The sequence below is a fragment of the Paramormyrops kingsleyae genome, chromosome 22, assembly GCF_048594095.1.
Source record: "Paramormyrops kingsleyae isolate MSU_618 chromosome 22, PKINGS_0.4, whole genome shotgun sequence".
NCBI lineage: Eukaryota > Metazoa > Chordata > Actinopteri > Osteoglossiformes > Mormyridae > Paramormyrops > Paramormyrops kingsleyae.
In genome coordinates, this window is record NC_132818.1 from 22008803 (window position 1) to 22022162 (window position 13360).

Here is a 13360-nt window from a genome sequence, read left to right on the forward strand (position 1 = left end):
AGGGAGCGAAAATGTGGACTATCTGGGGTTTCTGAGGAATGGGTTTGGAAACAGTGCCCTAAACAGCTGAATGCCCAAACCTTAACCAACACAATTGAGTCATTAATAACTATCGTCACTTTTCTCAGCTGGTTACGTAACACCAGTGAGGTACCCACTCAGCAAACCCGACCGGTCAAACATGCATCCGAACCTCTCTTAAACTGCTCCTATAGCTCAACAAATAGACCATTGTGCTAATTGCCTGAAGGTTATGGGTTCAAATCCAAACAACACACACTACACCCCTTTTCACTACTGTAAGCCACTTCGGATAAAAGCATCAGATAAATTAATAAATGCAAAATTGGATTCTTCCAGGATGATGTTTGTGACTGAGTTACGCTCCTGTCCCCGGTGAGCCTCTTAGTGTTGCTTTCTGATTGATGTACACCGGTCGGGATTCAAACCCGCAGCGATCAGTAAGCAAACACGCAGGAAGACAAGCAAAAGGACAACGCTGCACTTTTACATTATTCATATGGCCAATAGACTCTTCTGTAAGGAAGAGGCCTGTCTGTTATGCGTTTATAGCACAAGGGGCTCAGTGTAACGTTTTCTCTCTTTCAAAGGGCGTGACGTCAGTATCCTGCTCTTACATCTCACCCTCCGTCAAGGTAGAAGGAACGGGTCCTCTGACGCCCCCCAGAAATGGGGACGCCTTGGCAACAGGGCGTATGGAGCCGGACTGGGGCCCCTGCCAACGTGACTGGGAGGGGGAGGTCGCGCCATCGATGGGATTTTTAATTACCGTAATTAGTCAGGGCGTCAGCGTAACGCGAGCCGCCGGAGAGGGGCCGCCCTACGGCTCGCCGCAAATTAACCTGGTGCCCCACAGCCTGCCAGCCGCCTCTGCTTTCGGCCAGCGGTGTCTCGCCAGCGCTTTCTCCATCCCATTCGCTGGCGGCGTTTCACTTGCCTGCCAGTTGTTTGTTCCAGACACACAGACCCTCACACACGCTGCCAGTTAGCTCAAGGGAGTCAGTCGCACACTCTAACCGTCGCCCCACCTGGTGGCCGCGGGTGGTAATGCCCTGTGTCTCTCCCACCCCTTTAGGGCGAAGGCTCCGCCTTCCTGCAGCTTGGCTCCTCCATCGAACAGCAGATCAACTGCATGTTCAAGGTGATGGAAGAGTATAACTGGGACAGCTTCACAGTGCTGACCAGCCTGTACCCCGGGCACGAGACCTTTGTGGAGTATATCCGCTCCTTCACGGACACCAGCTACTTCCTGTGGGAGCTGCAGGACGTGCTGAGCTTCGACATGGCCGAAGGCGCTAGCGGCGTGCGGGCGCAGAGGCTGCTGAGGCAGATCGACGCGCAGGTGCTGCTGGTGTACTGCTCCCATGAGGAAGCGCGCTACCTGTTCCGGCTGGCGGGCGCCGCCGGCCTGCTGGGCCCCGGCTACATCTGGATCGTGCCCAGCCTGGTGGTGGGCAACCCGGACGTGGCTCCGGCCGACTCCTTCCCCGTGGGGCTCATCGGCATCATCACCGACCGCTGGCGCACCAGCCTGCGGAAGCGGGTGCGAGACGGCGTGGCCATTGTCGTCAAGGCCGTGCAGAATTACCGGCAGCACCGTGGCGCCATCCCCGAGAGCCACAGTGACTGCCACATGCCCGTCAGGCCCGCCAGGAACGACTCCCTCTACAGGTAAGTTGGGGAATGGCGGGGGGGCTCGGGAGGCTCAGCTTCACACCCTTGATTTGAACGACGTAATGTAGTGTTTCTCCATCCGGTCCTCGGGGACCACCAGTCGGTCCGGGTTTTTGCTCCCTCTCAGCTCCCAGGGAATTGGGAGAGAGCAAAAACCTGGACCGGCTGGGGGTCCCTGAGGACTGGATAGAGAAATACTGCTCTAATGACTCTGAGGTAAAGGCCAAAATTATGGATGACATTAATGAGACTGTTTGTTAGTTAGTTAGTAAGCTAGGTAGGTAGATAGTTAGTTAGGAGGCAAAACACAGTTGACATGAACAATATATACGAGATCCTGGGAGAGCAGGGTGGCCACAAGAGGGAGGAGTCACGGAAGAGGAGGTGGAGGCAGAGGAGGAGGAGGTTCTGGGTGAGGGATGAGGAAGGTGACAGTGACATGTTTTGAGGGACACTTTTGGTGACAGCAGGCCCACACTCACAAACACATATCGAAATACAGCACTGTGCATAAGTCTTAGGCCAGGGGTGGCCAATCTAATCCGCAAACGGCCGATCTGTGTGCGGGTATTTGGGGTAATCTGTAGGTCAGCTGTTCAAACCCAGGTGTGAGGACTCTTCAGCCAATCAGTCCTCTAATTAGTAATCTAATTAGGGAGCTGCAGCGAAACCCGCATATACACCGGCCCTTTGCAGATAAGATTGGCCACCCCTGTCTTAGGCAGTCAGAGGAAATGTGTAAAGCAGTGAGAGCTTCTTTCACAAAAGAAATACTCTTGTGAGCAGCTCCCAGCCAATCAGGAACACCAAATACCTGGTGCAGGGGCGCTGGGAGCTGAGAGGAAGCAAAAACCTGGACCGGCTGGGGTCCACCAGGAACTGGATTGGGAAACACTGACATAGTGCACAAACCACTCACACACATACTTAACACAGACTCATGTTCACGCACTCCAACACGCACATTTGCAGTGACACACACTCACACACACGCCCTCACCACGAAGGTATTCACACACACACTCACTTTCAGAGACGGACGCCCACATACATTCAGACACTCACACACAGTCACACCGCAGTCTGAACCTCAGGGACGGCCATGTCCAGCCGAGCAGCAGGCTGGGCCCATCTGTGCCACACGTGTGCCGGTCATGCTGGCGTGACGCAGCGCACATGGGTGTGAGAGCGTTACTGCCAGCCAAACCCGGGCTCAGCTCAGGGGCCTTCTGGGGCCAACGCTTCACAGCCTGCAGAACAGAACAGCTGTAGCATGCGTGGCCTGCAGGGGGTGTGGCGATTAAGGACCCAAAGGTAGACTTGGAGCCTAATGCCCGTTTCACACATACGCAGGGATGGGTAGCAAAGCTGAATGCCAAGCTGGGCACTAAGAATGGCATTGAGTCGGACGTGACTCACTCACTGGCCGGTGCTGCCGTTTGCACTTGGGTGTTTGTGCCCCCTGGCACCGGGCCCAGGTCAGCTGGTCTCCTCGCAAGCTGCCGCCTTCAGGAGGAAGCTGAAGCTGAAGCTGAAGACCCCCCAGGAAGAGTCATGTCAGGTCGCCACATTAGACGTCAGACTTCCCTAATTATCTTTTATGCTTCACTCCGCTACTGTGGACAGCTGTCATCCCGTATCACTGGTGTTCCTCACTGATACGTACAGCTGGATGCTTTCAGTTGCAGCTTGTGTTACCTAGTATTAGGGTACAACAGATGAACCCCTGCTTATTTTCCCGAACATTTGCGACGAGTCGCCAGGTCACCACACTGATCCGTATCAATTCCTCCACACTTCATTAAATCCTCAACAATTTGTTTTGTCGGACGTGCTTTGCTGACAAACCATTCCACCTGCTAATGAGATTAAATGGATTTACCAGATTAAACCAGTTGAGCCCTGCGCAAAGCAGGGAAAGTAAACTCTGAACGTAACCTCTGGCTGCACACCGGAAGCTTATGTTCCACAGCAGGTCAGCAGGAGGCGCTGTAGGTCATGTGATCGGTAGGTTCTTTGATAAACACAGTGGCAGGTAATAAATAGTCCCTGGACTCGCGTTGGCAACATACGGTGGCTTGTTTGTGTCGCCATGCAAAGCTGGCAAAGTGTGGCGTGGGCCCAAATCCCCTCACCTCATCTGCCAGATCCGCTATTCTGGACCAATCCTGGTCCAGGCCCAAAGTGAGGTGTGGCCAGGCGATAGTAGCCATGCTAAACTAAGCCCGACCTTCTGTCTTTTAGTTACATGTTGAACGTGACTTGGGAGCACAAGGACTTCTCCTTCAACAGCGAAGGCTATCTGGTCAACCCATCCTTGGTGGTCATCACGCTGGACCGCGAGCGGCAGTGGGACAAGGTAGGCCTCCGTGAACCCGGCCGTCCGACCCGAGCTGGGATCCACCACGAATCTGCCCCGCGGCAGACCTCCAGAAGTCGATACCCATGGTTCCGTGCAGCTTGTACCTTTCCACGCCTGAGGGTCTCCGATGAGTCACAGAGCCCATGCGTTTGTTGGCCAGCAGAACCCGACAAAGACGTTCAAGGATAATGCTGCAGCTCTGCATGAACAAGAGTGAGCTGGTCAGGAGCTCTCATGTGCCTATTCTCTCAGTTTGACCTTGGGGGGGGGGAGTCACCAAGTCCATAATTTTTTTCTAACTTGAGGTTCGTTGGATCACTTTCTTCCTGTTTCACTGCTCGAGTTCTCCCAGGGACCTGATTCAGATCATTTAAAAAAAATTACATCTGACAGTTACTCGTGTAGAGCTTAGGTAAGTCTAAAGTCATCTGCTAGATAGCCTCGTTCACATCACCTCACCTTCAGTGCATGAGAGTTTGCATTCACAGACGGAAATGCGGACTGCTTGTTGACGAATTACAATTGCACGTACACAACGATATATTAAGAATAGAGGGAGAGTTAGTACCTTGGTCAAGAGCTGAATTTGGCTTCTTTCCTGTCCTTCCATCTTCCATCCGCTTATTCAGTACTGGGTCCAGAGGGGGTCCTGGACTCCATCCCAGGCTGAAATGGTCAGGGCATTGCAGGACACACACACACACACACACACACACACACACACATACACACACACACACACACACACACCACAAGCACTTCAGAGAAACCAGTTAGCGTAACTGCACTTTGGGAGGACACTGTAGTAACACAAGAGGGGGGTGCAAATTCCATGCACGTGGAGCAGGATCCATACCCCCACGCTGGAGCCCCCACGCCGGAGCCCCCACGCTGGAGCCACCACTTTGTTTACCTTGAAAACGATATAAATGTACCAGGTTCGGCTTTTACTCTCGTCAGAATGACAGCATAAAAACACATCTGTGTCTCGGGAGACGGACAAGCGGCAAACAATTCCTGGCATATTATTTTACGGTATTTCTCATCCTTCCGTTTTATGCTCAGCTTGAGACCCCAACCCCCCCCCCCCTCCCCACCTCATATCTGGGTGGGAAAAAAAACAGCCGTCCTGAACTTTTATCATGCTTCTGGGCCCTTGGTTATGGGCGACGACAGCGGAGGGAAATTCACTGCCAGACGTCTACCTGGGACCTATATGCGAGATTAGCGGCAGCAGCCGTGCTTATCCTTCATAATTAGCGTGTCCCTTTAAGAAGCACGGTGCCCCACTGTATCCCTGTAAGACTGATTCTGTCCCCCCCGGCGCTCGGACACAACCTGAATCTTCAATTTGCTACGGTTGGAAAGCCGCACCTAGGAAAACAGCATGACAGTTTGAAGGACGGAGTCCTTCGGCGCCGGTGTGGTACGGGGCGATTTCACACGGCGCGTTATAACTTACGGACGTCCATAAAACTGAGCCGGGTTCCCAGCACCTGAGAACAGCACATGGTGTAATGGCCCACAAATCAGACGCGGCGTGGATGCTGCGTTTAGCAAGAGGCACGGGCGATGGAGGCGTATAACTAGAGAAGAAATGGCCCGGCGAGAAAGCGGCCTTGCGGTATTCTCTCATCGTGAAACGTAGTGGTTGCACGAGGCCAGCGTGCTGTTCCAACATTTGTAAAGGGGTGAAGCAGCCCTTCACTGCGGTGGAGATGGAGCCGTCTGTTGGCGGAGTGGAGATGCGGTGGCGACCTGCCTGGCTTCCATTTCCCCCCCCCGACATATGGCATTTTACATGCAGTAGTCAAGCTGGGCGCAGTTAGTCACAGCGGGGCGAGAGGAAACAGAGGGAGCGAAGCACCTCAGGGCAGGAAAAGCTTAGGCACACCGATCAAGTGATTGCGTGGTAACGCGAAAAGGTTACCAGACAAACGAGCCAATCAATCAACAGATGAATTCATTTTCGGTATGGTCAATGGAGGGCGTCCTGGCAACTTGTGGGAGTTTTACTTACACAAAAAATATTCTGAGGGCAGAACGAAAAATGATTGGTTCAGAGAGAAAACCAATCAGTTTGAAGGGGAGGTGGGTCCAAGCAACTAGAGAAGGTGGGACCAACCAATTAGATGTCTTGGACCCACCTCCTGTCTTGGACCTCTAGTTGCTTGGACCCACCTCCTCTACAATCTGATTGGTTATCACTCTGAATCATTTTTCGTTCTGCCCTCAGAACATTTTTGTCCTGGCAAATAAAAAAGATATGACGGATTATGATGGTGTGTCTGCGCTGGATGTCGGTAAGGGCATCTTAAACAGTCCTCTATCACAATGGATGGAGACCCACTCAATGGACCTTCACCCCCCGTGTGAAACCTAGCTATACTGTATGTCTCCATGTGATTCCCATCTGCTTTAATGAAATGTTATCAGTTTAATTACATTGCTAATCACCAAAAATTATTTTGCATCATTACACAGATTCTGCGTCACTGTCTATAATTAGATTTTTTTGTCCAAAAACTACTAAATGAAGAAATTAAGTAATCAAAAAAATCTGTTGGGAATCAAACACACTATGTATAGTACCTGCTTTAATTTGTCTTGTCTGCTTATCCCTCTCAAGGCAGGCGTTGCTGATGTGCAACAGTTACAAACTAACTACCTTATTACCCCACACACATATTTTATGAGTTTTTTTTACTCAGAAGTACCACTGCAGGACTTGGTTGTCCTGTCGTTACTAAAACTTAATTTGAGCCTGAAAGGGTTATATTTGAGGATTTTCAGTCAATGTCAGGTTGTATTGGTGCACCTTGGCAATCCCAGCATGCACCTGTGTTCTAGGAGACCAGGCATGCTTCAGTTATTACCCTTAAATGCTATCTCATTAGATATTGTCCAGGCGAAACCTGTACCTGCTGTTTTTCCATTATTTGGATGTGGCAGATTTCCCGAGAATGCGTTGCTGTGCACCTGAGATGAGATTTTGCGGTGGGGGTGCTGATCTTACCCCCTCCCCTGACCCTCCCGTCAGGTGGGGAACTATGAGATGGGGATCCTGCAGACGCGCTACCCGGTGTGGCCTCGCTATGGCCGCTACATGCAGCCCGTGTCGGACAACCGGCATCTGACGGTGGCCACGCTGGAGGAGAGGCCCTTCGTCATCGTGGAGAGCGTGGACCCGGCCACGGGGACCTGCGTCAGCAACACCGTACCCTGCCGGCGCCAGTCCAACAAGACGGAATCGTGAGAGCCGCCGCGCCGGGGGCCCCAGGACCAGGGGTTGGGGTTGGGGGGAGGGGGCAGGGGGTGAGATTAACTCCTTCCCTTAACAAAGGAATACAGCCGACACACTTTAGTGCTTCCGCTGTTCCTTTTCTCCCAGTTTTATGGCCATTCTGTATAAATGATGTACTAATTAATTATATTTTATTATACTGGACACTATCATCAATTCCACTTCTGCAGTTTATTAGTACTGTGTAGCTCTGTGGCTGTCCGCACATCCCCCCCCCCCCCCCCCCCCCGTGCACCTGTCCCCTCCCCCGCAAACATGGCACAAGAATTTCACTGTGTCCCTCAAAAACACCTGACGATAAAAACGTGAAACCTGCAGAGTGCGCACACAAGAACGTGCAGAGAAACGCACGCGGGGGCCACAAAATGCCTCATTGCTGACCGTCAGCTCGATGGTATCTGTTTCATTAACGTCTTTGCTTTGTGCAAAACGAGCCACCAACCCTGATCTTTCCCGGAAACATTCTGATTAAAACCTCGTAAAGGGTCAAGGGAGGATTTTATGGTCTGTCGTATGACAACCGAAGAAGTAAAGTTGATGGCACAGAGGCTCCAGTCTGACACGGAGGTACTCATATCGTCCAAATGAGTGAGGAGCAGGCGGCCCTTGGATCGTTCCTTCGTCCACGATGACTCCCGTGGTTGCAGATTCACAACAGCCTATAAATGCTTCAGTTATTTAACGATTGAGCCGACTGTGGCGCTATTCACAGATCTTCCGGCAAGTACCTACTGATGTCAGAAAAGAACTGATTTACATGCAGTTTGTAGAAAACCTTATAAATCGAACAAACAAATAAAAAAACAACAGGCACAAATCATATAGTCAAAGAAAGAGGGCTGCTGAAAGAGACCGGCAAATCGATCGCTGCCGTGCCTCTGCCTCAGTAATGGACACTCACAGTTTTAACCGAGGCCCATACTCCTCTTTTCTGGGCAGTGGGACAGGTGGCAGGAGGCCAGGTGCGGTTCCCCATGTGCTGCTGGACATTGGGCCATGTGATCTGGAGTCTGAGGGCTGTCCCTTTTAAGGACATGCATGCATGGCCACCCTCCCCCTTTCCTTTTTGTTTGATTATATCCCCTTCGTTTATTCCCTGAGCCCCCTGTTTTCCTACACTTATGTGTTTCCTTCCTGCTTTGTTCTCTTCCTGTTTGTTTAGCTACCCTGTCCTTCATTTCCCTGCACTCGTATGTTTCCTTCCTGCTTATTTACTTTCGGTTTGTCAGCTCCTGTTCCCTCTGTTTCCCTGCACTCGTATGTTTCCTTCCTGCTTATTTACTTTCGGTTTGTTAGCTCCTGTTCCCTCTGTTTCCCTGCACTCGTATGTTTCCTTCCTGCTTATTTACTTTCGGTTTGTTAGCTCCTGTTCCCTCTGTTTCCTTGCACTCGTATGTTTCCTTCCTGCTTATTTACTTTCGGTTTGTTAGCTCCTGTTCCCTCTGTTTCCCTTCACTCATATGTTTCCTTCCTGTTTACTTTCTGTTCTTTAATCTCCTGTGCCGTTTCCTTCCACCCGTATATTTCCTTCCTTTTTGTTTAGTTCATGTACTTTTTGTTTATCTCCACTTGTGCGTTTCCTTTCTGCTCATGTACTTCCTGTTCCTTCATCTCCTGTGCCCTGTTTCTCTCCACCTGTATATTTCCTTCCTTTTCGTTTAGTTCATGTACTTCTTGTTCCTTCATCTCCTGTGCCCTCTGTTTCACTCCACTTGCGCTTCCTTCTTGTTCATTTACATCCCGCTGTTTGGCTCCTTAGTTCCTCCACTTCCTTCCCGTCCATGTATCTCATCTAACTTCCACACACCTGCTCCCTTCCTCCATTTTTCACACCACTTGCCTGTTTCATTAACTTGAACTTTCGGACAAGAGAAAGGAAAGGTTTTTTTTTAGCTAACAAGCTTTTTTTTTTTTTTTTTAGCTAACAAGGCCTGAAGGTGTCTGAAGGTCACCATTCCTCACATTCTTTTCAAACTGTAAAACGATCCATTAATAATCTAATTTGCTTATTTTGACTAGATGTATTTTTGAAATTCACAAACCTGAGAAAACTGAATAAAGCAGACAGCATTTAGTGCTTCTGCACCAGATGGGTTCCATGCTCTCCGCTGGTCACATGTCCTCCTCCTGAATTCACGTGATTGGCTGCCTAACCACATAAATTCACATTAAAAGCTATGGTGCAGGATCTTCACATGGGAACCATGACAAGTCATCGGGAGGGAAGCGGTATATTTGTAAATGTACATATTACTTCTGCAGGGACATGTTTATTAAAGATGTTCTATATAAATTTTTTAATTTAGTTTTATTACACATAATAAATCATTAAGAAAGTATGTGGCTTCTATTCAAGGGTATAACAGCATCACCATCTAGGGATTTAGAGCCTGCAGGCCTTGGTTCCCCGCTTCCTTAACCAGTACACCACCTGCTGCTGCTGCTTAAGCAGTCCTTTGTGCTGGACCGTGCCAGGTGCTAGCTGCAAGTAGTCTTTGGTGGTGCCTGTCCCTTTAAGGGCATCAGAGTGTGGTGGGTAGCCCCGCCCCCAGCCCCACCATAGTGCAGTAATCAGGTTACTGCAGAACCGCAGGCATCCCTGCCATTTCATCCCTGTTAATCCCGCCATCAGGCATCTCCAGTTGGTTTTTATTCTCACTGGCTCTCTCCAGGACACCTGAAGCATGGCAGCATAGTACTGCTCCAGCCAAGTCTGTTCTTTAATTCCATTATGGGCACTGAGATTTGTTCCGAGGGTCAAGGGTCATCAGATGACACTGATCGCTGGAGCGCCTATGCTGCACACAAAAGGATCAGGAGCGCTCAGTGAGAGGGGATAAAATGAGCAGGATGTCCAAATAATCAGGGTTTATCAGAGGAGCTGAGCTGTTTGTGTTTGCTTAGGGCGAGAGGGAATGACCCCCAGCAGGCGGGTCGCCCAGCCGCTAATCCAGCATTGTGCCACGACTTTTACTCCTTTGTTTGTTTCTGATTAATGTGTCGGATTTGCTTGCGGTCGTCCCCGACTGTCATTCCATCTGTCGCCGTGGTGACATAATGCGGGGGACATGCCGCGCTGCCTGCTCTTTCCGCCCTCTCCATCCCCCCTCCCCCTTTTTATCTCCAACGTCACACAGGCCGGCCGGTCTGCTGCTACTTACATCCTATGGATTCCGACTAGCATTAGCATTAGCATTAGCCTTAGCCTTAGCATCTTCCGCCGCCCTCCGATGGCCGCTAATGTTAGCATTAGCCGGTAATCTGTGTGCTCTGATTTACGGACAGCACAACGACAGTGCCGTTTTTAATTTTAATATGAGTCCCTCAACTAGGGCTTCCTGACTCAATAAAAACATAACACACCTGCAGTCCCTACTAATAAAGGTGCTGAACTCAGCACATAAACAGTTATGGGTTCAAATCCCAGAAGGAGAATCGCTGTTGTTTCCTTGAGAATGCACATAAACGCTTCTATAACTGTGCCACTGTGAGAGTGTCTTGGTGCAAGGAAAACACTAACGTGCTAACATGCTAACGTGCTAACATGCCCACAGCATCATCGGTCACACTGAGCCCTACACCAAGCTCTGCTGCAAGGGCTTCTGCATCGACATCCTCAAGAAGCTGTCGCGCAACATCAAGTTCTCCTACGACCTCTACCTGGTCACCAACGGCAAGCATGGCAAGCTGGTCCGGGGAACTTGGAACGGAATGATTGGGGAGGTGAGGAATGAGGAGTCGCCGGGGGTTCGCCGCACTACCTAATGCCATCTGGCCATCTGTGCCAAGTCACAGGTGTGATGAGACGCACACAAGGTGTCTGTATGGGTAAATGTTGGTTCCTTCTTGGCATTGTGGTCCCTTTTATAGATTGATCCTTTTGATTAAAATCATATATTAACATTTGCAAATATTTTCTGTACAAACTGATTAACAAAATATTCTAATAGTCTAACTTGTCCATAGAGAGAACAACGTTACAAACGACATGCTTTTGATTCTGATGTTAAAATGTAAAATCAAATTCTTGTGTGGCCAAAACAAAGCATCAGATGGGAGTACAGTGACCACTGGCATGACCCTAAAAAACTAGGACACCTTCCCCAAGAAGGCGGACGCACATTAAAACCGGGGTATGAGGGTTATATACAACACACCCGTACCACCAAAGACGAGAATTATGACGTTATATCTCAATAGTGGCTTAGAAGGGCCAAGAAAAGGTTGCCCAACTGCATTCGGAACAGAGGGCTTGAAAACTGGACTGTTGGGACGAAATCCAGACAAGCCATCCCCTGCTGGGGGGGTGGGGTGGCATGGGGGTAACAGAAATGGCAGATTTACCACTGAAGCCTGCATAGTGGATGCAGAAGATAACAAGGTAGCTGAGATAATACAATGGAGACGCAATTAGGAGCAAAATCAAACAAGGTACCAAAGTCATCCCTGTCAGACAAGGTCCATGAGCTGTGGCCAGATACAGCTGCTGCTACTGATGTTTGTCCTTAGACTGGACACTTGCTTTCCATTCAGTAAAGATATCGGTCAGTACTTTATTTTTTTGTTCACAGCAGTCTCACTGGGTGCTTTTTAATTAGTAACACCTTTGCAATAACATAAAGCACCAAACATTTGTGTTTAGTATCCCTTTGGGAGCCAGTGACTACAATTGCAATTAATAGCTAAATTGCAAGAATCGAACTGAATGAATCAGTCGGAAAAATTATGTCACTAAATAAAAGGATAATATCTGTGCGGGTGATATGTGTAGATATGTTAAACATTGCTTTTCAATGGACTTTTATTATGAAACCAGTAAATTTGCAACATTGTTATAAAATGAAGCAAGTGGCCCAAGACTTTCTGTGAAGCAGTGCTTCCCAGTGAGGTGCTCAGCGACCCCGAGATAGTCCATGCTTTTGTTGGGAACCACTGCACTACAGTATTACCTTTATTTCTGTCTAAAAGCTTTGTTACTATCTTCATTTGGAAGAGTGCAATCTGGGGTCTTTTTTGGCTGTAAGTGATGCTGGCAGATGTATTTTTTTCTTACGTGTTTACAGACTTGACATTTACTGCAGCTCTTCGTGCCGCACAAACGGGGTGGACGATAAATCTACTGCAGCAGGACTTTACTCCTTCATTGCTTTTGTCAGTCTAACAGTTATTGTCCGATTCATGATACGTATACTACCTTGGACCTATGGATCGCCTTAAAAAAATATTTCACTCCTTGACAGCTGTATCGTTGCAATATATTATTGGTCTTGTACATCACTTTGAACAAAATTGCTAAATAAATAAATGTAGCTATAAAGTTATTCTGAAAGGAGAAGGCATCTTGTCACTTGGTTTCACTGAAGAGCAAAAGCACCTTCTCTCTGCTTCTCTTGGGACAGGTGGTTTACAAGCGTGCAGACATGGCCATCGGCTCTCTCACCATCAATGAGGAACGCTCGGAGATCATCGACTTCTCCGTACCGTTTGTGGAGACTGGCATCAGCGTGATGGTCGCTAGGAGCAACGGAACGGTCTCGCCGTCTGCCTTCCTGGGTAAGAGAGGTTCCAGCAAACGTGTCACCCAATCAGAAACTCATGACCTCTATCATGTGATCTTCTCGAGGAATCAGGGCATACGAATTGAATGATATACTCAGAAGCATGAGAGATTTATTTTCCCCGCCACAGAACCCTACAGCCCAGCCGTGTGGGTGATGATGTTCGTCATGTGCCTGACCGTGGTGGCTGTTACTGTGTTCGTCTTCGAGTATTTCAGCCCTGTTGGCTACAACCGCAGCCTCATTAGTGCTAAAGGTGAGTATCCTTTTCTCGGTATTATATATGTACATACATATGCACTACTGCAATAATCCCAACTAATACAGGAATACAGACAAAGCAGCTTATAATGCAACTTATAATGACCCAGCAAACTTTAGAGTGATTAGGTTTCCTGGAGGACAAGACAAAATAACTCTTCAGTCATTGTTCGGGAGACA

The 13360-nt window shown here is 49.1% G+C and overlaps 1 protein-coding gene across 1 annotated transcript in view; it reads left to right on the forward strand.

Moving 5' to 3' along the window:
* LOC111856733 (glutamate receptor ionotropic, NMDA 2C-like) overlaps positions 1-13360 on the forward strand; it is a 36294-nt gene that overhangs the window by 15619 nt on the left and 7315 nt on the right. Inside the window, exons 3-8 of the mRNA XM_023836926.2 lie at positions 1097-1692; positions 3940-4054; positions 7098-7309; positions 10916-11084; positions 12761-12914; positions 13050-13175. Of these exons, the coding sequence (XP_023692694.2) occupies positions 1097-1692; positions 3940-4054; positions 7098-7309; positions 10916-11084; positions 12761-12914; positions 13050-13175 (1372 nt within the window). The remainder of the gene's footprint in view (positions 1-1096; positions 1693-3939; positions 4055-7097; positions 7310-10915; positions 11085-12760; positions 12915-13049; positions 13176-13360) is intronic.